General features: G+C 45.6%; 2 protein-coding genes across 7 annotated transcripts in view; one reads left to right on the top strand and one right to left on the bottom strand.

Moving 5' to 3' along the window:
- The window catches only part of GNPTG (N-acetylglucosamine-1-phosphate transferase subunit gamma), an 18,786-nt gene extending 4,935 nt beyond the window's left edge, over positions 1-13,851 (top strand). For both annotated transcript variants that reach the window (XM_039884865.1, XM_039884866.1), the window contains exons 4-11: positions 12,239-12,293; positions 12,360-12,443; positions 12,525-12,618; positions 12,690-12,804; positions 12,884-12,966; positions 13,051-13,182; positions 13,274-13,355; positions 13,448-13,851. In XM_039884865.1, coding sequence (XP_039740799.1) covers positions 12,239-12,293; positions 12,360-12,443; positions 12,525-12,618; positions 12,690-12,804; positions 12,884-12,966; positions 13,051-13,182; positions 13,274-13,355; positions 13,448-13,545 — 743 coding nt within the window. In that variant the 3' untranslated portion in view covers positions 13,546-13,851. The remainder of the gene's footprint in view (positions 1-12,238; positions 12,294-12,359; positions 12,444-12,524; positions 12,619-12,689; positions 12,805-12,883; positions 12,967-13,050; positions 13,183-13,273; positions 13,356-13,447) is intronic.
- Positions 13,701-25,230, bottom strand: part of UNKL (unk like zinc finger) — a 40,810-nt gene continuing 29,280 nt past the window's right edge. For 2 of the 5 annotated variants that reach the window (XM_039884859.1, XM_039884863.1), the window contains exons 11-15: positions 20,710-20,802; positions 19,886-20,113; positions 17,634-17,836; positions 17,282-17,551; positions 13,701-16,366 (exon numbers count right to left, since the gene is read on the bottom strand). In XM_039884859.1, coding sequence (XP_039740793.1) covers positions 16,211-16,366; positions 17,282-17,551; positions 17,634-17,836; positions 19,886-20,113; positions 20,710-20,802 — 950 coding nt within the window. In that variant the 3' untranslated portion in view covers positions 13,701-16,210. The remainder of the gene's footprint in view (positions 16,367-17,281; positions 17,552-17,633; positions 17,837-19,885; positions 20,114-20,709; positions 20,803-25,230) is intronic. The other 3 variants (XM_039884860.1, XM_039884862.1, XM_039884861.1) reach the window with 3 other exon arrangements.

Genomic DNA, 25,230 nt, shown 5'->3' on the forward strand with positions numbered 1-25,230 from the left:
TAGCTTATGAGATCAGGCATGTTCAGGGCGGCATGGCCATAGACTTAACTTTGGGTTTTGTTTGTTCTTCTTTTTCTAGTTCCTTTAGGTGTAGAGTTAGATTGTTTATTGGGATTTTTCTTGTTTCTTGAAGAGAAATACTTGAAATGATCTCCGTCTTCTTGAATTTATTGAGTCTTGTCTTGTGGCCAGACATGTGATCCTGAGGAAAATGTATATTCTGTAGTTTTTGGATGAATTGCTCTATAAGTGTCTAAGTTTATCTGGTGATATTTAAGGCCATTATTTCCTTATTATTAATTTTCTGTCTGGATGATCTGTCCATTAATGTGAGTAGGGTATTAAAATTCTCTACTGTTATTGTATTACTGTGGATTTCTTCCTTTATATCCATTAATAATTGCTTTGTAGATTTAGGTGCTGCTATGTTGGGTGTGTAGATATTTATGCTTGTTATATCCTCTTCTTGGGTTGACCCCTTATTATAGTTATGCCATGTTCTTTGTCTTTTTTTTTTTTTAACTTATTTTTGTTTGTTTTAAAGTCTATTTTGTCTAATTAGCATTGCTACCCAGCTTTCTTTTTGTTTCTTTATGCATGGAATATCTTTTTACATCCTTTTACTTTCACTCTGTATGTGTCTTTCAATTTGAAGTGAGTCTCTTGTAAGGAGCATATGGATGGGTCACGTTTTTTAATCCATTCAGCCACTCTGTGTCGTTTTATTGGAACATTTAATTCATTAATATTTAAAGTAATTTATTGATAAGTATGTACTTATTGCTATTTTGTTAGTTGTTTTTTGGTTGATTTTACAGTTCTCTGTTCTTCTCTGGATCTCTTCCCTTGTGGTTTCTTGGTTTTCTTCAGTGTTTCCTTTGTGTTTCTTTCTCTTTGTTCTTTGTATATCTTTTGTAGGTTTTTGGTTTGTGGTTACCATGAGGTTTGTGTGTATCATTTTATATCAATAACAGTCTATTTTAAGTTGATATATTCTATGTTTTTACTCTCCTCCATGCTTTATGTTATTGATGTAATGATTTAGATCTTTTTGTATTATATATTCTCTGAGAAGTTATTGTAGTTTGAGTTTGATACTTTTTAAAAATCTTTCTAGTAGCTTTTTACATGTCTGACTTGCTGTATTTATTAAATATTTGGCTTTACCTATGATATTTTTTTCTTTTCTCATATTTTCTTATTTCTGGTTATGGACTTTGCTTTTATGCTTAAAGACAACCCTTTAATATTTCTTGTGAAGCTGGTGTAATGGTGACGAACTCCTTTAGTTTTTAATTGTCTGGGAAACTATTTCTACTTCAATTCTGAATGATAACCTTGCTGGGCAAATTATTCTAGGTTGTAGGTTCCTTTCTTTTAGCACATTAAAGATGTCCTTCTGGCCTGTAAAGTTGCTGCCGAGAAATCAGGTGATAGCCTTATGGGGTGTCCTTTTTATTAATTCCTTGTTTTCCTCTTGCTTCTTTCAAGATTGTCTCTTTAACTTTTGCCATTTTAAATACAGTATGTCTTGGTGTGGGTCTTTTTAGGTTCATCTTGTTTGGAACTCTCTTCTTGGAACTGAATAAATGTCTGTTTCCTTTCCCAGGTCAGGAAAGTTTTCAGCCATTATTTCTTGAAATACTTTCTGTTCTTTTTTCTCTTTCATCTCCTTCTGGGATCCCTGTAGTATGAATGTTTGAGTGCTTGATGTTATCCCAGAGGTCTCCTAAACTAGTCTTGTTTTGAAAAATATTTTTTTTTTTTTTGCCGTTCTGATCGGTTGATTTCCACTAGTCTGTCTTTTAGGTCGCTGATATGTTTTTCTGTATTTGCTAATCTGTTAATTCCTTTTAACATATTTTTTCATTTCAGTTACTGAGATCTTCAGGTCTGCTTGCTCTTTTATACTTTCTCTTTGTTGAAGTTCTAAGTTCCTCTATTCCACTCCCACTCTCAAGTTTGGCGAGTATCCTTATGACCATTTCTTTGAATTTTTTATGGGGCAAATTATCTCCATTTCTGGAGATTTTTCACATTCCTTCATTTAAGAGATATTCTTCTGTTTTTTCATTTTGTTTGACTTTTTATGTTTGAACATAGAGATAGCTGTGTCTCTACCAGCCTTGAAAAAGTGGCCATATGTAGAAGCGGTCTCTGTGTAGGCTGTGTGTGCTGGGTGGTTTTGGCAGGCCATTAGAAGCTGAGCAGGTACTTAAAGCATTTGGGGCACTGGCCTACCTAGCTGGAGCAGCTTCAGTTAGGGAGTCCAGGTATGTGTGAGTAATGCCCTATGGATCCTGCTTGCTCCCTTTGTTCGGGGTGAAATGGGCGATGTGTCCAGGAATGTGGTGCAGTGACCTTGTAGGTAGGCCAGGGCACCTGGACAGAGCCTCCGCCCACCCTATGGAGGTGGAAGGGATGCAAACAATGGCATTCACCAGCACCTCTGAACCGGGAGAATTCCCGCAGTCCCCAGAGAGCTCCCGCAGCTCCCCAGCCACCTTTATACAGTCTCTTGTTTGTTGTACATAAAGTAGTCTAGTGAAGAAGTAACCCTTGTGTAGGCTTTATGTGCTGGGTAATTTCAAGAAGCTGGTTGGAGCCAGGCATGCATTTATGGTGTCTGGGGCACTTACTTGTGTTCCTGAAGCAGGCTCTGGAGGGAGGCCAGGTGGTCTTGCTTGCTCCCTTTGTTCAGAGGCAAAAGGCTCCAGATAACGTAGCTGGGAATGCCCTGTGGTGATTTTGCAGGTAGGCCAAAGCGCGCAGAGCGCCCACCCACTAGAGGAGACGTAAACAACGGTGCTTACCAGCTCTTCTGGCCAGGAGGGATCCCACAGCTCCCGGAGGGCTCCCGTGGCTTCCCAGCCTTCTCTTTGGTCTCTTTCTCTTGTTTGTTGTTCAGAAGCTGTTCATTCAGCCCTCAGTTGTCTCATAGGAGGAATTTTTTCTATATGTTTGAGTTTGTTCATGGGAGGGGGCAAGCTCAGCTTTCTCCTTTGGCGCTGCCATCTTGGACCTCTAAGTCTCTCTTAAACTATAGATCCCCTCCCTTTGCTTCCTTGCAATATAGTTATTAAAGAAACTGGTTTTTTCCCCCACTACATTCTGGATTTTGTTCATTGCGTTCCTGTGGTGTTTAATATTTCTTCTTTATCTACTAGCTGGAATAAAGACAGTTTTATTTTTTCCTTTCCAATCTGTGTGACTTTTATTTTCCTTGCCTGTTGCACTGCACTGGCCATGCCTCCTGTGTTAGTAAGAGAAGTAGTGAAAGTGGGTGTCCCTGCCTTGCTCCTAATCCTGTCTCCTACTGTCAGTCCTGCCGAAGATGGTTTAGTTGTTGATAGAGGAAGTTCCCTGTTGTTCCTGGTTGCTGAGTTTTTACCATGAATAGGTTTTCAGTTTTGTCAGATGCTTGCACCTATTGAAATGATCATAGGGTTTTTCTTTCTTAGGCTGTTTATATAGTGGATAGCTTTGATTTTTAAATGTTGAGCCAACCTTGTATTTTGGAATAAACCCCACTTGGTTTTAACTTGACTACAGTTGACCCTTGAACAATGTGGATTAGAGCTTTGTGGATCCACTTACGCTGGGACGTGTAAGTGAACCCTCGCAATTCCAAGGGTGAGCTGTACATATGTTTTATATATTGCTGGGTTTAAATTACTAAATATTTCTGACTTTTTCCATTTCTAGAATTTTCTTTGGTTCTTCTTTCTAATCTCCGCTGGAATTTCCTATCTGTTCATTCGTGTATTTTACTTTATGCCCTTGAGCATAGTTGTAATAGGTGCTTTAAAATCTTTCCTGCTTCCAGCAGGTGTGTCATGTTGGGTGGATCTCTGTAACTGCCTCTTGAGTGTGGGTCACATTTGCCTCGCTTTGTGGTAGGTCTGATGCTTTTGGAACACATCTTGATACGGGCTTTGTTGTCCTCCCTTGAAGAGCATTGTTTGTTCAGGCGGTTAGCCTGTGTGGCTCACACTGACCCTGCGTGGTCTCGCAGCCCTCGCTGGACTGTGCAGTCTTCTCTAGGCGTGTGTGCGCAGGGCTCGGCCGTACACCGCCCTGCTGCAGGGTTTATGTGCAGTTCGTTTTTGATATTGTCCCCGACTTTGCAGCTGCTGTCATCTCCCCTGTCCCAGTTCCTACTGCCAGTGAGACTGGTGGGTTCTGTCTGGCCTTAGCCATTAAAATGGCACCAGCTGGGCCTCCCCTCAGGCTAAGCAGCACAAACAGTAATCGGTGCGATTCTCTCCTTCCAAGTACTGGCCCTCGTACTCCTGTCGTTCCTTTAGTCCTTTCCGCTGCCGTCAGACATTAAGACGTTTTCTCCAGGGTTTCCTGGTTCTGTCTCCTGAAAGGTTGGTCTCATGTCAGCTGATATTGTTCACATAGCTATTTGCTTTATTCTGTAGTATACACATGATGGTTTCAGAACTTTAGGATGGCATTAGTACTATTAACTTGTGAAAGTACACGTTTGTAAATCACTGAGAATGATTCTTCTCCCTGTGAAGTGATGTGACTAGTTGTACATAGTTCAGTTCATTTGCTTTGATTTCAGCTGTAGGGTCTTATGTTGTCCTATGAATTTTACCTTTTAGCATGTAAACATGTTCATATGTTTCACATGTAAAGCTCTAGACATAGGCATACTCAGTGCTCTCGTTCCTGCCTCATCCCATCATGTTGTACTCCCTGTGAGGGGCTGTTGGTTCTTTTTTATGGAGGTATAATTGACAGATAACATATTAGTTTCAAGTGTACAATATGATTCAATATTTGTACATACTGAGTCATTAACATCCATCACCATTGTTACAGTTTTTTTTCTTGTGATGAGAACTTTTAAGATCTATTCTCTTAGCAATTTTTAAATATGCAATGCAGTATTAATTATTGTTACCATGCTGTACCATGCTCCCCATGGTATTTTATTTATTTTATAACTGGAAGTTCATACCTTTTGAGCCCCTTCACCCATTTTGCCCACCCTCTACCTCCCACCTCTGGCAACCACCAGTTTGTTCTCTGTCTCTATATGAGTTTTGTTTTTTAAATTCCACATGGAAGTGAAATCATATGGTATTTGTCTTTCTCTGATTCATTTCTCTTAGAATAATCAGGGTCCATCCATGTTGTTGAAAATGGCAAGATTTCCTTCCTTTTTATGAATGATATTCCACTGTATGTATTCACCACATCTTCTTTATCCAGTCATCTATCGGTGGATACTTAGGCAGTTTCCATATCTTGGCTATTGTAAATAATGATGCAGTTAACATGGGCATGCATATCTTTTTGAATTAATGTTCTGGATTTCTTTGGATAAATACTCCAAAGTGGAATTGCTGCATCGTATGGTAGTTCAACTTTTAATTTTTTGAGGAACCTCCATACTGTTTTCTATAGTGGCTACACCAATTTAAATTCCCATGAACAGTGCATAAGAATTCCTTTTTCTCCACATCCTTGCCAACATTGGTTATTTCTTTTTAGTAATGGCCATTCTAATAGCTATGAGGTGATATCTCACTGTGGTTTTGATTTGCATTTCCCTGATGATTAGTGATGTTGAACATCTTTGCATGTATCTGTTGGCCATCTATATGTTCTCTTTGGAAAAATGTCCATTCAGATCCTCTGCCCATTTTTAAATTGGATCTTTTTTTTTTTGCTATTGAGTTATATGAGTTCTTTACGTATCAGATAAATGATTTACAAATATTTTCTCCCATTCAGTAGGTTGCCTTTTCATTTTGTTGCGGGCTTCCTTTGCTGTGCAGAAGCTTTTTAGTTTGATGTAGTCCCATTTGTTTACTTTTGCTTTTTTAAGTCAGATCCAAAAAATAAGTGCCAAGACCAATGTTAAGGAGCTTATTGACTCTGTTTTGTCCTAGGAGTTTTATAGTTTCAGGTCTTACAGTCAAGTTTTTAATCCATTTTTAGTTAATTTTTATGTATGGCGAAGGCTGTATAGTCCAGTTTAACCGATACCATTTATCGAAAAGACTGTACATTCTCGCATTGTATTTGTCTTATATCCTTTGTCATAAGTTAATTGACCATATATGTGTGGGTTTACATCTGGGCTCTCTATTTTATTCCATTGACCCATGTGTCACTTTTTATGCCAATATCATACTGTTTTGATTCTGTTGTGTTTTTTGTGGTTTGGCCTTCTGGTGTTTTGTTTGCAAGTACAAGGAAATATGAATTTCCCCCTTTTTCATTGTGGTAAAATAGAAAATTTACCATTTTAGCCATTTTCAGATGTACAGTTCAGAGGCATTAAGCACATTCCCACTGTCATGTGACCATCACCGCCATCTCCACAATTTTTTCATCTTCCCAAACTGAACCTGTCTCCATTAAACACTCCCCGTTTCCTTCCTCCAGCCCCTGGCACCCACCATTCTACTTTGTTTCTATGAATTTGACTGCTCTAGATACCTCTTGTGGTCTGTGTTCCCCCCCAAATTCATATGTTGAAAACCTAACCATCAAAATGATGGTATTAAGAGGACGGGGTGTTAGGGGGGTGCTTAAATCATGAGGGTCAGGCTCTCGAGAATGGGATTAGTGCCTTATAAAGAGGCTCCAAAGAGATCCCTAACCCCTTCTACCATGTGAGGACGCACTGAAAAAGGGCCTCTGTGAACCAGCCCTCACCCATGCTGGTACCCTGATCTTGGACTTCCAGCCTCCAGAACTGTGCAAAATAAATTTTTGTAGTTTATATGTTACCTAGTCTGTGGTATTTTATTATAGCAGCTTGAATGGATTAAGACATTACTTCTTAAAAGTGGAGTCATATAATAATTTCCCTTTTGTGACTGGCTTATTTCACTTGGAGTAATGTCTTTAAGATTCATCCGTGTTGTAGCATGTAAGGCTGAATACATATGTACGTTGTACATATATACTACATTTTGTTTTACCTATTCATCTGTCGATGGACACTTGGGTTGTTTCCACTTTGTGCCTGTTGTGAATAATGCCGCTGTGAACATGCGTGTACAGTATCTGAGTCCCTGCTTTGAGCTCCTTTGGTATATACCCAGGAGTTGGTTCACTGAATCATGTAATTCTATTTAGCTTTATTAGGAACTGTCAAACTGTTTTCAGCAGCAGCTGCTGCACATTACATTCCCACCAGCAAAGCACAAAGGTTCCAATTTCTACACATCTTCCAACATGTAACTTTGTGTTTTGATAATAGCCATCTTCATGGGTGTGAAGTGATACCTCATTGTAGACTTGATTTATATTTCTCTAATGACCAGTGATACTGAGCTTATGGGCTATTTGTATAGCTTCTTCAGAGAAATGTCTAGTGTATCTCTTTCCATTTTTTAATTGGGTTACTTGGGGGTTTTGTTGTATAGGAGGAGTTCTTTATATATTTTGGCATTACCCTCATTAGAGACGTGATTTGCAAATATTTTCTCACTTTCTGGGCGTTGTCTTTCCACTCTTTTGATAGTATTCTTTGATGCATAGAAGTTTCTAATTTTGGAGTCCAAGTTATCTATTTTTTTCTATTGGTGCCTTTGCCTTTGATGTCTTTTCCAAGACATCATTATCAAAGCCTATGTCATAAAGATTTTACCCTATGTTATCTAAGAGTTTTATAGTTTTGGTCTCTGATCCATTTTGAGTTAATTTTTGTATATTGTGTAAAACAATGGTCCAGCTTCATTCGTCTGTGTATGGATGTCCCATTTCCCAGCACCATTTATTGAAAGACTGTCCTTTCCCCACATTGAATAGTCTTGTCAAATCATTTGAATGTATAGTCAAGATTTTATTTCTGGGCTCTTTTCTAGCCATTGTTCTATACGTTTGTCTTTATGCCAGTGCCACAGTTTTAATTACAGTAGCTTTGAAGTCACAAATTGAGTTCTCCAACTTTGTTCTTTTTCAAGGTAGTTTTGGCTATTTGAGGTTCCTTGAGACTTCATTTTAATTTTTGGATGGGTTTTTCTATTTCTGGAAAAAAAAATATCATTGGGATTTTGATATGGATTGCATTGGATCAGTAGGTCAGCTGGGGGTAGTATTGACATCTTCATTTTAAATCTTCCTATCCATGAACACAGGATATCTTTCCATTTATGTATGTCTTTCATTTTTTTTTTAGCAGTATCTTGTAATTTTCAGTGCACAAGTGTTTTGCCTCCTTGGTTAAATGTGTTCCTAAATTTTTTCTTTTTTGATGTTATTGTAAATGGAATTGTTTGGATTGTTCATTATTAGTCTATAGAAATAAAATTGGTTTCTGACCGTCAATTTTATATCCTACAACTTTGCTGAACTTATTAACTCTAGTAGATTTTTGTGGATTTTTGTAGGGTTTTCTACATGTATGATCATGTCATATGCAATCATGACTAAATCATTTTACTTCTTCCTCTTCAATTTGGCAAATTAATCCATTTGCCTTTTCTTTCTTTTTTTGCCTAATTGTTCGGGCTAGAACTTCCAGTATGATGTTGAATAGTTACTGGCAGTGCTCAGAGCATCTTTGCTTTGTCTCTGATCTTAGGGAGAAGACTTTCAGTCTTTTATCATTGAGTAGGATGTTAGCTGTGGGTTGTGTATAGATGCCCACATGGGTTGTTGTGTTGAGGAAGTCTCCTTCTCATTTGTTGAGTGTTTTTACCATGAAATTCGAGTGTTGAGTTTTGTCAGGTGCTTTCTTTTCCAACAATTGAGATGATCTTGTGACTCCCACCTTCGTTCTATTAGTTGGCTGTATTACATTGATTGATTTTTGTATTTTGGACCGTTCTTACATTTTAGGAATACAAAAATACATTCCAAAATACAAAAAAATGTACCACTCGGTCATTGTATAGAATCCATTTAATGTGCTGTTGAATTTAGTTTGCTGTAATATTTTGCTGAGGGTTTTGCATTAATGTTCATAAGGGATGTTGGTCTCTAGTTTTCTCATAGTCTTTCTGGCTTTGGTGTAAGGGTAATGTCGCCTCAGAAAAATTAGTTAAGAAGTGTCCCTCCTCTTGTTTTTTGGAAGAGTTTGAGAAGAATTTGTAGGTTTGTGTTTCTAGAAATTTGTCCAGTTCATCTAGGTTATTAATTTGTTGGTGTATAGTTGTTCATAGCATTCTTATAATCCTTTTTCTGTAAAATTGGTAGTAATGTCCCTACTTTCATTTCAGATTTTAGTAATTTGAGTCATTTTTTTTCCTAGTCAGTCTAACGAAGTTTGTTGATATTGATCTTCTCAAAGAACTTTCGGTTTTACTGATTATTTCCTTTCTGAGCTCTGGGTTTAGTATGCTCTTTTTCTATGTCCTTAAGGTGTAAGTTAGGTTATTGACTTGAGATTTTTGAATGTCTTTACAGCTATAAATTGCTCTCTTAGCATTGCTTTCACTATATCTCATAAGTTTTGGTGCCCTGTGTTTTCATTTTTGTCTCCCAAATATTTACTCATTTCCCCTGTGACTTGTTTGACCCAATGGTTATGTGGATTTATGAAATTCTTATTTTTGCTGCTATTGATTTCTGGTTTCATTGTGATCAGAAAAGAAACTATATGATTTCAGTCTTAAGTCTATTAAGAACTAATAGATTTAAAAAATATGGTCTAATGTATGGCCTATCCTAGAGAATGTTTATATGTGTGTGTGTGTGTATTCTGCTGTTGTTGGGTGGGGTGTTCTGCATATGTCTGTTAGGTCCAATTGGTTTAGTGTCATTCAAGTCCTTTTCCTTAGAAGCAGGGTATTGATGTGTCCAAGCATTGTAGTACTGCAGCAGTCCCCAGCCTTTTTGGCATCGGAGACCGGTGCTCCCATGAGAATCTAATGCCTGATCTGAGGTGGAGCTGAGGTGGTGATGCTAGCACTGGGGAGCGGCAGCAAATACAGATGAAGCTTTGCTTGCTCACTCACCACTCACCTGCTGTGGCCCAGTTCCTAACAGGCCACTGACTGGTGCCAGGGGCGGCCTAGGGTTGAGGAACCCTGTATTACTACAGTGTTTCTCTCTTCAATTCTGTCAGTGTTTGCTCCATGTATTTTAAAGCTCCGATATTTGGTGTACATATAATTATCATCTTGGTGAATAAGTCCCTTTTATCAGTATATGTCCTTTGTCTCTTAACAGTTTTGACTTAGTCTATTTTGTCCGATATTACTGTAGCCACCCCAGCTCTCTTGGGTTAATAGTTGCATGAGAGATCTTTGTTCCATCCTTTCACTTTCAAACTGCTTGTGTCTTTAGGTCTAAAGTGAGTCTCTCATAAGCAGTATACAGTTTAATCTATGCCTTTTGAACAGAGAGTTTAATGCATTTACATTTAAAGTAACTGTAGGCATACCTAGGAGATGCTGTGGGGTTTGGTTGCAGACCAGTGTGCAGTAAAGTGAGTCACCCAAATTATGTTGTTTCTCAGTGTGTGTAAAACTTATGTTTACTGTAGTGTAGTAAGTATGCAGTATAGCATCATATTTACAAAACAATATAACAATCTTATTTAAAAAAATAAATTATTGCTAAAAATAACCATCATCTGACCCTTCAATGAGTCAATCTTTTTCTGGTGGAGGGGCTTGCCTCAGTGTTGATGAAAACATAGTATCTGTTAAATGCAATGAAATGCAATAAGATGAGATGTCCATATTGATAAGTAAAGACTTACAGGAAGCAAAAGGGCAAATTTGTCTTGTAGCTTGTCTCTCATTCCCTCCAATTAGTTTTTGTTGACTTATTCTGTGTGACATGTTTGATTACCTCATTTTTTGTATATATTTTGTGTATAGCTATTTTCTCAGTGGTTACCATAGGGATTACATAACATACTAAAGTTATTAAAGTCGAATTTGAATTTATACCAGCTTTTCAGTCCCATATCAAAACTTCTATACAGCACTGTTTCTACATTTTTCACAAATTACCTGTATGTGCACCTGCTAACATAGATATATAATTTTTTTGCATGCATCCATCTTTTAAGTTCTATATATTTACAAGTGAGAATTACAATGCCGGCTTTGTAATTTGCCCATGTATTTACCTTTACTGTCTTTTTGATTTGAAGGACTCCCTTCAGCGTTTCTTGTACAGCAGGTATATTGACAGTGAACTCCCTCATCTTTTTTCTTTCATCTCACTGCTTTCTGGCTTCCAAGGTTTCTGCAGAGAAATCAGCTTATTGAGGTTGAGTTACTTCTTGCTGCCTTCAAGACTTGGTTTTTGACATTTGTCTCTTGTGCCTTGGTATGGGTCTGAGTTCATCATACTTGGAGCTTCTTGGATTTGTATGAAATTGGGAAGTTCTTAACAATAGCATCCTCAAATAATCTGCCCCTTTCCCTTTCTCTCAAGGACTCCGAATGGGTCCCATGGGTCCCTTAGGCTCTGTTCACTGATTTTTCTGTCCGCTTAAATCTGTTGAAGTCTTTGCATGATTTTTCATTTCAGTTGTATTTTTCAGCTCCAGATTTTATTTGGTTCATTTCTATAATTTTTATATTTTTGATCACATATCGTTTTCCTGATAGTTTTGTGTTTTCCTTTAGTTCTGAGAGCATATTTAAGGTAGTTGTTTAAAAGTCTTTAGTAAGGCCCATATTCAGGCTTCTCCTGGGGTGGCTCTGTCAGCTTTTTACTTTGAATAGGCCATGTTTTCCTGTTTTTTTTTTTTAACGTCTTGCAATTTTTTATTGAAAACTGGACCTTTGAAAAAACAGACACCTCTGCCAGTTTGTGTATTTCCTAGAGTCTCACCCCAGCTTCTCCCCAGGGCCTTACATGGTCTGTTGTGTGTCTAATCTCTTGCCCCAAACTCTGAGTCTCTAGGCTCCCTGTAGCTTTCACAAGCAGTGCCCACTTTCTGCACCTGAGATCTGAGGCAAAATAGACCAGTTCTGGCAGCCCCCAGCCAGGTTGCAGTGTTGCGGGTAAGGTCTGCCTGTTCCTCCTGACCACACTGGGGAGCGGTGGCCCAGGGCAAGAGAAAATGCCACGGCCTTGTGCTACAAACTTGAAGGTGTTTTTGTTCTTGGTGTCCACATGGTTGCTCAGACGTTTTCCAGAACTCCTCTTTAGATGTTTCACAGGGAAACAAGCTTGGAACTTCACTCAAGATTTCGTGCTCCGTTTTAAAGATTCAAACAACCTGACTTTCTTGAAGGGCCCCCATTCTGTGGGTTGTTGCTCTTGCACTGGACTCAGCGTTCACATTCTCTTCTAGGGCCCGCACATCTCTTCAGACTTTCTGGCAAGTGCTTCAGCCTGGTGGAGTCCACGTGAGTCAGGGGAGGGGTGGTAGGGGTGGAGTATGGGACACCTCTGACGGCAGTCGTAACCCCCAGGTACAAGTACGAGTTCTGCCCCTTCCACAATGTGACCCAGCATGAGCAGACCTTCCGCTGGAATGCCTACAGTGGGATCCTGGGGTGAGCTGCAGAAGGGTAGGTGGCTGTGGGTTCCTTGGGGTGTTACCCCCCAACCTAGCCTCACACTCTGCTCCTCTCCAGCATCTGGCACGAGTGGGAAATCGCCAACAACACCTTCAGGGGCATGTGGATGAAAGATGGTGATTCCTGCCGTTCCCGGAGCCGGCAGAGCAAGGTGGGGCCATGTGGGAGGGGGCCCCTGGCTTCTTCCACCCACCCACCAACCAACCAAGGTTTCCCTCCCAGGTGGAGCTTACCTGTGGAAAAAGCAACCGATTGGCTCGTGTGTCTGAGCCAAGCACCTGTGTCTATGCGCTGACATTCGAGACACCCCTTGTCTGCCATCCCCATTCCTTGTTAGGTAGGAGGCTGAGACCAGTAGGGGTGGGGAAATGGGGGGCAAAGGGGCTCAGCTAAATCTGGTTCCTGCTGGATTTTAGTGTACCCAGCCTTGCCCACGGCCCTGCAGCAGCGGTGGGACCAGGTGGAGCAGGACCTAGCTGATGAACTGATCACTTCCCAGGTGAGTTGCCGGGGCAGGCATCCCCCCTGGCTGGGTGCAGCACAGCCACAAGCTGGGTGTTCTCTCTCCTTCCTTGACCTTCAGGGCTATGAGAAGTTGCTCAGGGCACTTTTTGAGGATGCTGGCTATTTAAAGGCCCTAGGAGAAAATGACTCTGCACAGCAGGAAGGAGGTACTCAGGGCCTGGAGTTTGAGACCTTGGAGAGCTGCAGTAAGGTACAGATTAGTGGGAGGAGGCTGAGTTCCCGGGACACTGACGGCCTCCTGCCAAGGGGCCTGACTTTCTCTTCGAACTCTTCTGTTCCAGGCACATAAGGAACTGTCAAAGGAGATTAAAAGACTTAAAAGTATGCTGACCCAGCATGGCATCTCCTATACCAAGCCTGCAGGTAAGTCATGTCTGGTCAAGAGGCCAAGCCCACCTTAGGACCTGCTGCCTATGAACGAGGTCCTGACCTGTCACCTCTTGGTGTTTTGGCAGAAACTTCCAGCTCTGAACACTTGGGCCCCAAGACACCCACACACAGGACAACAGAGCAGCTACGAGGTGACTTGGGGTTGCGTGGAGACACCTTGTGAGAATCTGGGACTGGGCTGGAGACAACCAGACTGGCATCTTATAGCAGAAAAGAGGAACAACGGGCCAGGACCATGGTGCAGAGCAAGAAGTCCTGGGAAAAGCTGTGCCTTCTGGGCTAGCAGCTGTCAGGGTTGTGCTCAAAGATGCAGACAAATAAAGATTCAAAGTTTTAATTCCCATACTGATAAAAATAATTCCATGAATTCTGTAAACCATTGCATAAATGCTATAGTGTAAAAAAATTTAAACAGGAGTTAACTTTAAACAATTCACTACAAGTAAATGATTATGCATTATAAATACTACCTTCTGGGTTAAGAAAATTCCATTCCAATAACATTCTCATCTAAATATTCAAAACATACATACGGATTGGGGGTTTCCATAAATTAATGCACATAAAGCATCCACACTGAATTGAAGTCTGCTGACCAGTTACATGAATGGTGTGACGATATTACCATTAATGTTGAACAGGAGAGCTGGGAGAGGACACCAAGCACCACACGGCTTCTGTTGCTACACCCAGCACACCCCTTGCTCCTTACCCACAGATGGGATGGTGAAGCCCTGAGAGGCTGAGCCAATCACCAGCTCAGCCTGTGAAGCCTGCACAGGGCAGCTCCCTCAGAAGACCAGGGCCACTGCAAGGGTGGGGAGGACCTCCAGGAGCAGCCCCCCGGAGCATGCCGCAGTGATGGCCCTAAGCGCCTGGGCACCTGGCGAGTTCTGCTCTGGGTGGTTCTTTGGTCTTCCCATCACATACCTGTCCTCAGAGCCAGTCCTGACCTGAGAAGGGCAAGTGCTCAGGGCTGTGCCCCCAGCCCCGGCTGTGGGGCACCTGTAAGCACTGCACCTCCAGTCCCCCAAATTCCACAGAACTGACTGGAGTAGCTTATAAATAGACCTAAAGCTTAATTGTTCTTGTTTATAATTTGAAAATGTCTAGGCTAGATATCAGTCATAAACACAGTCCTGTTATCCCAAAAAAGGCTAAAGGCCCGAAATGGGAAACAAGTGCATAAATATTAATAAAAATAGTCTTAAACAGTGATAACAGTAGCACAAAATATACGTAATTTCTAAGAGCTAATAAATCATTATCACTATATTTAAAAACAAATAGATTCACTAAAACCAAGTAAATAGTTACCTTTAGTAGCGGACTAGCTGCGGAATGTCATGGATCCACCTTTAAAATGACAACTTTTCAATCATTTTGTCTTACATTAAAAATGTTTTAAACTTACTATAGTAAATACATTCTAATTTGGTCACTGATAAAAATTTTTACCTAGTCACTTCGCACTTTAAAAAATGCTATTAAAAGTCTTTGGCAAAGCCCCAGGCGAGTAGAAATGCATCAGTGTTCACTTCCAGGCCAGAAGGCTAGTACCTGCTCCCGCTCCCAGCGGCAGGTTCTGGAAAGATTTTCTCACGGAAGTCTAGACCTGCTTTGCTGAGAGCAGAATTTGGGTAAATTACAGCCATCTCACTTTTCAGATTTCTAGGCAAAATGACCCATTGCAGACCAGAGGAGATTCTCGTCATCACTAAAATTAGACCCGCTCTCAGGAGAGTTTCTGCTGTGGTCCTGAAGCTAGGCTGCCGCTGAAGGGCCAAGGGACCCATGGTAGAGCCAGGTCCTCTGGCATGGCGGCCATGTCCTCAACCTATAGTCTCATGGCTGGCTGATAATACCTGGACATATCAGGCGACAGTGTCACCCTGAAGTCTGGACATGCCAAAGTTTGGCAAGCCTGTCCCACATGGGCAGGAGTCCTGGTGGTCCCAGGTGTGGGGAGTGACCGTGGGCCAGCTGGGACACTGGGCAGCCAGCTCCAGGAAGGTAGGGAGCACTACTGCCCGTCCAGAACAAGGCTCTGTAAAATTAATGTACCCCCTTGGCTGCACTTTTCACTAGTATCAAATTGTCTTACAAAGTTTCAAGGAAGAAAACTGAATGAACTGTTTCCCTCACTTCTTTTGCAAGGCACAGGCACTTAGAAAAAGTGGCCACGGGTCATAGATGTATGATCGAGCTCCCTCATGTCACGACGCTGGGATATAAAACTCTAATTAGTGTGCGCATGCACGTGTTTAGGAAGAGTTCCTTTCATAAAATTAAAAACTTCTAAATGTATGTCTTTCAATAATCACTCTGCTATAAATACTATTTGTCTGCACTTAATTTGAAACTTGTAAAAATCCTAGGCATTTCTCACTACTAGATAAATGCTCATTTCATAAGTACTAATTTCAGAATATGAAATCTCATATTTACCATACTATATGAATTAACAATAAACTGATAGGAAATATTTTAAGTTCACAGTACACATATAAAGCTTCATATTATCGCATATTAAAAAAAAAAACATGAACCTAGAAAGCAGCTTATAGCAACTTAGACCATCCATTTAAATTCTTCAGCTTACAAAGTGCTTGGCCGGGACCCGAACTCCCATGATGTGGTCACAGTAGTGTCAGGACCGCAAACCCTATGTAATTACTGTGCCTGCCCAGACCCTGCGCGGTAGGCGTGGGCGTGCTGTGGGTTTGCCGTTAAGGTCTGTGAAGAGAATACCATGAAACCGTGGGTGCAGCTCAAGGCCAGGGTCCCGACGTCGGTGGCACCAGGAAGTGAGGCCACTGTGGCCACTGTCACCACTGGAGGGGCTGGCCCTCGCAGTAAGGGCACTCAGGTGCGCTGGCGGCACAGGGCTCGCAGAGCACGCGGTGCTGGCAGGGCCGCAGGACGGTGCCACGGGCCCGTTCTCCGCACACCACACACTGCTTCGCTCGGAGCTGGAAGATCACCTGTGGGCAAGATGAGTTGGGGGGGTCATGGGAGGACCCGCCCTACCACCAGCCCCCCGCCTTCCCAGAGGCAGTGTGAGAACCCTCGAGGACGATGGTCCCCTGGCTACCGCAATATGGCTCAGGGCTGGGGTGGGACATCCGTGCCAGGGGCCACCTGGGGAATACAAAGATGGGGGTGGAAGCTGTTTCTCCATAAGACCCTTAAGCAGAGAACTGGCTCCCAGGGCCAAGCTACCACACAGACATGGAGAGGGCCAGGATAGAGGCCTATGACCTGTGGCTGGTGGCTGCCAGGATTTGGGCTTAGCATGACCTTGATTCGACACTCAGCCTCTGGCTGAGCGAAAAGCCACAGCCGGGAGATGGCTACTTGAAGGGGAAGCGGCCTGGTATATGCATTGCAGCTGGACCTTGGCCACAGGCAGCAGAGAGGGCATGTGTGATGAGGCAGAGCCATGGAAACTTCCAGATACTCTAACAAAAACACCCTGGTGTGAAAGGAGTTTCTACCTGAACTGAGGGCAATGGGTTTTATACTACAGCAGAACAAACAATGAAATCAGGCAAGAGGTAACCAGTGACCCTGGAGGGTGACCTCAGTCACATGCCCCAGGCATACACCATGGTTCCAATGGTGTGGGGTGAGAGGGGCATCCACCCTGTCCATGAGGGCACAGCCGGCAAACGTGGAAGGTTCCGGAAAGGAAGTGCAGGGCCAGCCTGGCAAGAGAAGTGGTACACACACTCCCTGAAGTAGAACATGAGCGGCCACCTAAGGACCTGGGGCAGGACAGACCACACGGGGGAAGCAGCAGCGCCAGGCCTGGTCCCGGCCGTCATCCTCTCCCCGCTCTCCCCACACACTGGGCCAAGGACAGACAGCTGGTACCTCGGAAACAAACAAGGACTCACCCCGTCCACGGCCTCCAAGTCCAGGCGCAGCTGACTCTGCAGCGAATGCAGTTTGGGAAGCGGGATGGTGCCAATGTCGCCGCAGCCCCTCAGCCCGGGGAGTGTGGACATGCCCCGGCTCTCCAGCTCTTCCTGCAGCTGCCTGAACTGGGCCTCCACCTCTTCCTTCTTCTGCAGTGCCAGCTGCCGGGCGCTGTCGGCCGCCAGCGCACGCTCCTTTGCCTCCTTGGCCTCCCGCTGCCATGCGTCACAGGCCTGAAACCCACGGGGCTGCAGTGGCCAGCGTGGGGGAGGGGGTACCCTGCATGCACATCAGTTTGGCCTGCACCCACGTCCCCACCTCAGTGCTTACCTGCTTCACCTGCTGCCAGGACTCCTCCCACTGCCTGATCTTCCTCTTGGCCTCATCCAGCTGCCGCCTGACCCGTGCCAGCTCCGCACTGTTTGGACTTGCGCTTGCAGAGGATGTGGGGCCGGCATTCAGAATGGGGGATGGGCTGGGAGAGAAGCTGCCGGAAACAAAGTCCCAGATGCTCCCAGGAACGCTGGTCAAACCTGAGTGAGGAGGAGACAGGAGATGTCAGCCCCAGGTGCGCCGAGACATCACAGACGTCTTCTGAGCAGGCTCTGGGACCTCTGGGGCTCCACTGACAAGGCCATTGTCCCTGATCTTCTGACCAAGATTTAAACAGAAAAGTAAATAAATTCAAAGTTTCTGTGACTGCATCGTGTGGTGTAGCAGTTCTCAAACTCTGGTCCCAGGAACTCTTTACACTTGTGGAATCCTGAGACCCCCAAAGAGCTTTTGTTTACCTGGGTGACACCTGTTGATATACAGAGTCACGTGGCACTTAACAAGAGATACTTTGAGCAATGCATCAATCATTAGGTAATTCTGTTATTGTGTAAACATCACAGAGTGCACTTACACAGACCTAGATGGTCTAGCCTGCTACACACCTGGGCTCTATGGTGTAGCCTATTGCTCCTAGGCCACAAACCTATACAGCATGTTACTGTACTGAATACTGCAGGCAGTTGTTAACACATGGTATTTGTCTATCTAAATACAGAAAATGTTCATAAAAATACTGTATAAAATATTTAAAAAACCGTACACCTGTATAGGGTACTTACCATGAATGGAGCTTGCAGGCCTGGGAGTTGCTCTGGGTGAGTCAGTGAGTGGTGAGTCCCTTCAGGCCTAAGACATTACTGTATACGACTAGAGGCTCAATAAGCACTGTCCCCAAACCCTCCCCACTGCTTCCTTCTAACAGTATCTGAAATGCTCCGTGAACAGAGATGTGGGGTGGACTGGCCAGGAAAACACAGATCACCGTAATAGTGACTGTCAGGAAGGAGTGAAAAGTGGCCTGAGGATCAGTAGGAATAATAAATCAAGATGGAGGGATAAAGGAACATAGGGGATTGTCGTGGAAATGTGGTTTTGGCTACAGCATGTTGGAGCAGTGGTATTCATTAAAAATAAAAGGTGTTTAACACAGAGAGGTTATAAAACTGAGGAATCAATATTTTGACTTTGGAAATTTATTTCTGACTCCACTGATACATCTGGCAGAAAAGGCTCTCTCTGGCATTAAATTAATGGAAGAGAAAAACCTTACTTACGCTTTACATCATTAAATATTTGAAAATATTTTCAAACTACAGGGACAGGCTGGCTCCACATTACCACAGAAAGCTTCTTCTAAAGTCGCAGTGGCACTTAATACTTATTAAAGTTGCTCCTGTGGAACTGTGTCCTTGCACAGGACCTTAGCTCCTCAACAAAGAATTTACAGCAGTGCACTATGGAGACCATCGAGTTAGATCTGGGATGGCCACAGTGCCCTCTGAATATGTAGCACTGTGGGGATAGGCTCCTCTGTGCTGAAACAGTTCAGTGGCTGACTGAATGAGATGTCATCTGTGTATTCAAAATTGAAGTGCTGTGAGTGAGAGGGAATCTATTTGCCAAGTCCCACAGATATTGCTCCCATCGGAGATAAAAATTCCACCCGAACCACCTATCATTTCCATTTCTCACAGAAAATTCGGCTCCATTATTATCTTATGGGATCGCCACTGTACACGCAGTCTATCACTGACCAATAAGTCGTCATACGGTGTATGACCGTTTAAGAATTAAACAGATATTTTAAAATATTCTTTTAAAGTATAACAGATTATATAAGTAACATTTTTCAATGAAAAAATAATGTAAAACAAGAAATGGCGCTGTTTTCTGTTTTCACAAATCTGTCTGCTCCTGCACTGGGTCTCTGGCGACGCTGCGCCTCTGCAGCCTCAGAAATCCCAATGCATGTATAAGTGAGAAAGGTAGGTCACGCCGCAGTGTTGTCATGACTGTGTCTCAGGATCCTGGACACACCGAGACCGCAATAGAGGCTGGCATGCAACACCCCATCTAGAACCCAGGGCACCTCCAACGAACCAGCAGACACATGGGACATGGGTTGGCCTGAGGTAAGTGCCAAGGCTCACACCACAGGGAGTGTGCAGGGCAGCATGGGACAGCCTTGGTTTATTCAACTGTAAACCGTCACTATAGAGCGGCCCTCCCCGCGAACCCTGGCTCACCTAGGGAGTTGTAGGACGAGGCTGAGGAGCCCAGCATCCTGGGCTCCGACTTGAGGGGTGGCGGCTGCTGGGGGGGCGTCATGGCCGAGGAGACGAGTGGCCCCGACAGGGACTGGGAGAGAGAACTGAGTGGGGAGGTGGACAGGGACGACGAGGAGTGCAGGGATGGGGAGCGGGCCAGGCAGCCCGGGATGGTGACGGGTGCCGAGCCCCCAGGCAACCTCTGACCTGCAGGGGGACAAAGAGGGGTGGCTGCTAGGGGGCCCAGGCGTGCAGCCACCACGTGAAGATGCAGAGCCAGAGCTCCCCCCAGGGTGAGATGTGGCCACCGCCCTCACCGCTCAGACAAGTATTGAATGCACAGAGAGCAAAGGGGTTCAGTGGGGTCCTGCAGAGGCCAGACACCCACAAGGCCCCGCCCACTGACCTACCCCGAGCATGGTGGTCCCAGTAATTTTAGAACCCGCATAAATGGTTTCATTTCTTTTAACATCAGAAGAAAAAGATGAACTTTTAGTCAAATAAAATGATTTGATATATGTTAACATATTCATCTTTATGTCAATGTAGTAGTTAAAACATCTAGAAAACCATGAAAGCCGGCCGTCCCTGTCCCCCATCCCACCCCTACTCCATTTCTGCAGGGCCCCCTTTGCTCAGATGGAGGTAAACTGAGGGAGTGGGAGGCTGACCCTGCCCAGGCTGCAGGGACCTGAGGCGCGGGGGAGATGGGACCCCTTCCACCCTAGAACCACTTAAGAATTCTTGAAAGGTCCAGCTGTCCTGGCCGCCCTGACAAGAGCTCCAGGTGCCAGTGCTCTTACCTGTGGGTCCCAGATCACTGCTGTCCTGTTCATCCAGCTCCTTATCCAGCGGGGCGAGGCTTACATCACTAAGGTGGAGATCTAAGGCAGAGCCTATCCAACCAGAAAGACGTCGAGTTAGCACTCATGAACATGCAGAGCCACAATGAAAAAAAGGCCTGGCTCTCTGGGGAGGGAGAGACCCCCGGCCTCAGGGATGGGGGCCGAGAATGGGCCCCCCGCCAGTCTCCCAGTTAGACTTGCTCTCTCCTCCTCCAGAACCAGAGCATCTTGGCATCCCACATGTGGCCCCCGCAGCATGGCCTCGCCGAAATACCATGTTTCTCCTACGTTTAGATTTCTAATCACTGCATGACATTTGACCAAGTAAACATACTTGACCAGTAAAAAAAAAAAATTCCACGAGGGTGCCGTTCATGGGAAATTAGCTCACAGACAATGGCATAAGGTCATACTCGTGCTGTGTGCTGACACGGGGATGCTGACCTCCACACTGGGGTCATGACAGGGAGACCTGCATCTTGTTCTTCCTTCAAACAGTGAACAGGGTTCCATTTCCACCCTGTTCCACCAGGGACCCCAGGGTGGCCCAGGCATGTCTATTAAAGGGGAACAGAAACACACAGGCCCCTGAGAGCTGGCCCCCCACCTCCCAAAACTTTCGCCAACCTGGAACAGAGCAGGAAGCAGCCTTGGGGCAGCTGCGGTCAGGCCAGCCAGCCTCCAAAGCCAGAACCTATCCCATAAGTTCCCGAAGTCACACAGAATCAGGGAAAGGAATGCAGGAGCTCCTGGGACACACCCCATGGGCCTGTGCCACCTTCTCAACTCAAAGTCAGGCAAGCTTGGTGGCACTTAAGTCACAGCACAGTTCTGCTAATCAGTGCCTTTCACACCCCACCTCTGGGGGCCCACTCTGCCCTCTCACAGTACCCCCTCCCAGAAGCAGGTGGGCCTCTCCTGTATGGCTGAGCCCTGTCTCCCCTATTAGCTCAGTCTCCCATGATGCCTGGTCAGACGTACCAAGTCCCATTTTAAGAAGCCACAAAGTCACCCTGCCCCCAACTCCTGGGACAAACATCTCTGCACAGCCCAGGGGATGCACTACGGAGACCCCGGTCAGACCTGCTGCTCTGGGTTAGAAAGATGGGCTTCTAGAGCCTCCTGCCTCTGCCCTGCCCCAGGCTGCCTGGTTCCAAGTGTCACAGAGTCCCTGGATCATGTCTGATGAGCAACATCAAGTCAGAGCTGCCCTGGGAGAAAGGCCACTGCTCAGCTCTGACCACATCCTACACTTGGCTTCGGCCCAGGCTCCCGGCCGCATCAGAGGGACAGCCATGTCTCCTGCTCAGGGTCATGCCAGGAAGCTGCAGGGCCTAGGCTGCAAGGAGTGGCCGGGCTAGTGTTGTTTTAAACGACTGCATTCGAATCCAAGAGTCAGGTGAAGGCTAAGCCAAGGAAGGAGACGAAAGAGCAGCTAGGGAAACAGAGGAACCCACCTGTGCCGTGGGGTGCTGCTGGCTTTTGAAATGAGACACATTTACTGTATCGGCATAAAACGTAGGACAAGAGACGTGTGACTTCCAAAGAACATTAAGTCCCCAGCACGTGCAGATTCGTGGAGAGCTGGCTACAGGACGTATGTAAAGCAGACTTGGGGTACAGGCCCAACAGGGACCCCCGGCTGCGCTGTCCCTTCCCCACTCAGCCCTGGTGGGGATCACGTGGGCTGACCACAAGATGGGCTCCTCGCTGATGCTCGGTGCTAGGCTTGCACATCTGTGAGCCATCGGCTCTGGCCTCCTTGGTGTGAGGCCCGGTGTGCACAAAGGCAGGCAGATGGGGAGGGCTTGCTTCTGGGACATGAGGGAGCAGCCCTGCCTGGTGAGGCCCAGGGCCTGCCTCTTTGTTTCATCACTGCTGCCTATGAACATGACCCCAACCCGACCCTGCTGGGAACCACAGAGTGAGTTGAGGACCATGCTCCATTGGCCAGAGAGAGTGCTGGAGGGCCTCTAACCGTGGAGCATCAGGGTCAGGCTGCCAAGTCACCTGAAGAACCAGTCCTGTCACTAGGAGCAGTGGGGAAACACCCAGGCCCTGCCCCCCTGCAAAGCTATTCACATGAAGGTGTTCAGGACTTTGAAGGTCTTATCTGGAAAGGTGGTGAACACTCAGGGGTGCCATTGGCCCCTCACGCAGACCAGGAGCCCAGCGCTGCCCCTCTCTACAGCCCCCAGATTCCAACTGTTGCTCTGGAATGTGAAGCGGGAAGGTGCTGAGCCTGTGACACTGGCCCTGCAGACACCTAACCCTACAAGGATGTCTGTGGGAAGGAGCAGACAGCAGGCTCCAGGTTGGCAGCACTGCAAGCTCTTCAGTCCCAGGGAAGGTGACGGCATTCCTCATGGTGGCCTCCTGTGACAACAGCAGCAATGAGATGCTGCCTGGCAGCACCTGCACAGCTGGACCAGCTTCTTCAACAGGTTCCCCGATATACCCAACACCATGGCCAAGGACCAGGTGATGTGAAAAATGTCTGATGCCACAGGTGTGACGAAAGATCCTCAGGGAGACCCTGAAGCAGAAACCTATGGGAGCAGTGCCCACCTCTGGCCTGCACAGGCTGATATTCTTCCTGGGGACTCCCTCTGTGGGTGCCCTTCTCCGTCAGCTGTGCTGCTCAAGCCCTTCTTTGCAGCAAGCTCCTCTTGCTCCATGGACAGCTTCTTCCTAACACCCAGGACCATGGGGGCCTTCGTATCTGGAGCCGCTGAAACCAGGCACCACATGCCAGGCAGCTTTAAACACCAAAAATCCATTCGACCAGTTCTGGAGCCAGAAGCCGGGATCAAGGTGTGTGGGGCAGCACTCCCTCTGGAGGCCCTGGGAGGCTCTAGCTTTGGACATTGCTGCCAACCCTTGGCCTTCCTTGGCTTGTGGATACATCACTCACCTCTGTCTCCCTTGTTACCTGGCCGTCTTCACCCCTGTCTGTTATCCAAATCTCCTTCTCCTTATAAGGACAGCAGTCATTTTGGATTAGGGCCCATGCTAATGATCTAATTTTACCTTGATTACATCTACAAAAACTTCCCGAAAAAAGTCACATTCTCAGGTGAGGGGCAAGAAGGTAAGACTGATAAATATATTTTTGGGGGACATATTTCACCCCAAAACAATGGGGACTACCTGGGGACAGCCCCCACCCAACCTATCCCCTCCAGGCTGTGTTCTGGTGTTTAAATGGGCACCTTCCACAGACCCAGCAACCTGCCAGCAACAGACCTGTGTCCTGTTGCTGTGAACTTCCATCATGGGTCCAATCTCTTGCTCCTACCTGCTCTCTGGGACGATGCAGCCCGTCACTCAAGCCTGCCCCGTCAGCCTATCCTTTACTTTTTGCCATCCTCACTTGTCTCATTTTTCAAACTGCTCAGGCCTTGCTCTTCAGCGCTCAGCCATTCCTCAAAACCCCTCTGGTCAAAGGTGGTCCCTGCCCACCTCCTTCCTGTCCTGTTCTTCTCCTTCTCCTCTGCCTGGGGCCACTTCTTGGTCCTCCCACCCTCCTTGGAAGCTCAGCAGCCGTTCCATGCCCAGACATGGATTCTGCAGCCCTCACCTCCAGATGCCCTAGATTCCCCGGCATGGCCACATTACCTCCTCCTACCAGGGAGAGGCCCCACTACTGCATCAGCTGTCTCAAGCTGCACACAGGTGCCCCCCTCAAGCTGGTGCACCTAGGTCCACTCAGCAGAAGCCCTTAGCTCCTCCTCCTCCCTCAACCCTCATCAATAAGGGGACCAAGCTCTAGCCACCTCTGCAGGCTGCCCCTTCACAACGACCTGCACTATCCCAGGAGTGACCTTTCTATAATGCCAACCCCATCATGTCAAAAGTCCTGCCTCCTGAAAAGACTGTACATCTTGGAATGCAGGTTAACACTTGCTGGCCCGACTCTGCCTCACCCTGCCCCTACCCCAAGCGGCCTTCTCATCCCAGGAATGGCTCACTTTCTGTTCTCAAAGGACATTATGACACTACTATAGGCTGCAGCCCCACTTGTCCTGAGAGAACTCCTGCTCAGCCTCTAAAACCTTTCTCAGAATCGCCCCCTGCTCCATTCCTGCATATCACCCTAGACTGTGCGTGCGGGTGCACCTGAACCAGTGCTGACCAATGTGCAGACTCACCGGCTGAGAGCAAGCACCCTGCCCCTCCCCTTCCCCCACCTCTCCAGGCTCTCTGTGCTGCAGCCAGAAGAATGGAGGCCCAAACCTGCCCTTCATGAGCTGTCCTGGCACACCTACCCAGCCTGGGGTCCCAATCCCCTGTCCTGGGTATGCTAGTAAGTCAGATCTAAGAACATGGACTCAGTCCTCAGAATCAGCAGTTCTGATGTCAGGTTATGGATGGTCAGCTTCAAAGCTAGTGGAGTTTCAGAAGCACTTTGAATAATAAAGGCGCAACGAATGAATGACTAGGTGGATGGGAGAAGCAAACTGGACTGCAAGAGCCTTT

The sequence above is a fragment of the Pteropus medius genome, unplaced genomic scaffold (genome assembly GCF_902729225.1).
Source record: "Pteropus medius unplaced genomic scaffold, Ma_sr-lr_union100, whole genome shotgun sequence".
Classification (NCBI taxonomy): Eukaryota; Metazoa; Chordata; class Mammalia; order Chiroptera; family Pteropodidae; genus Pteropus; species Pteropus medius.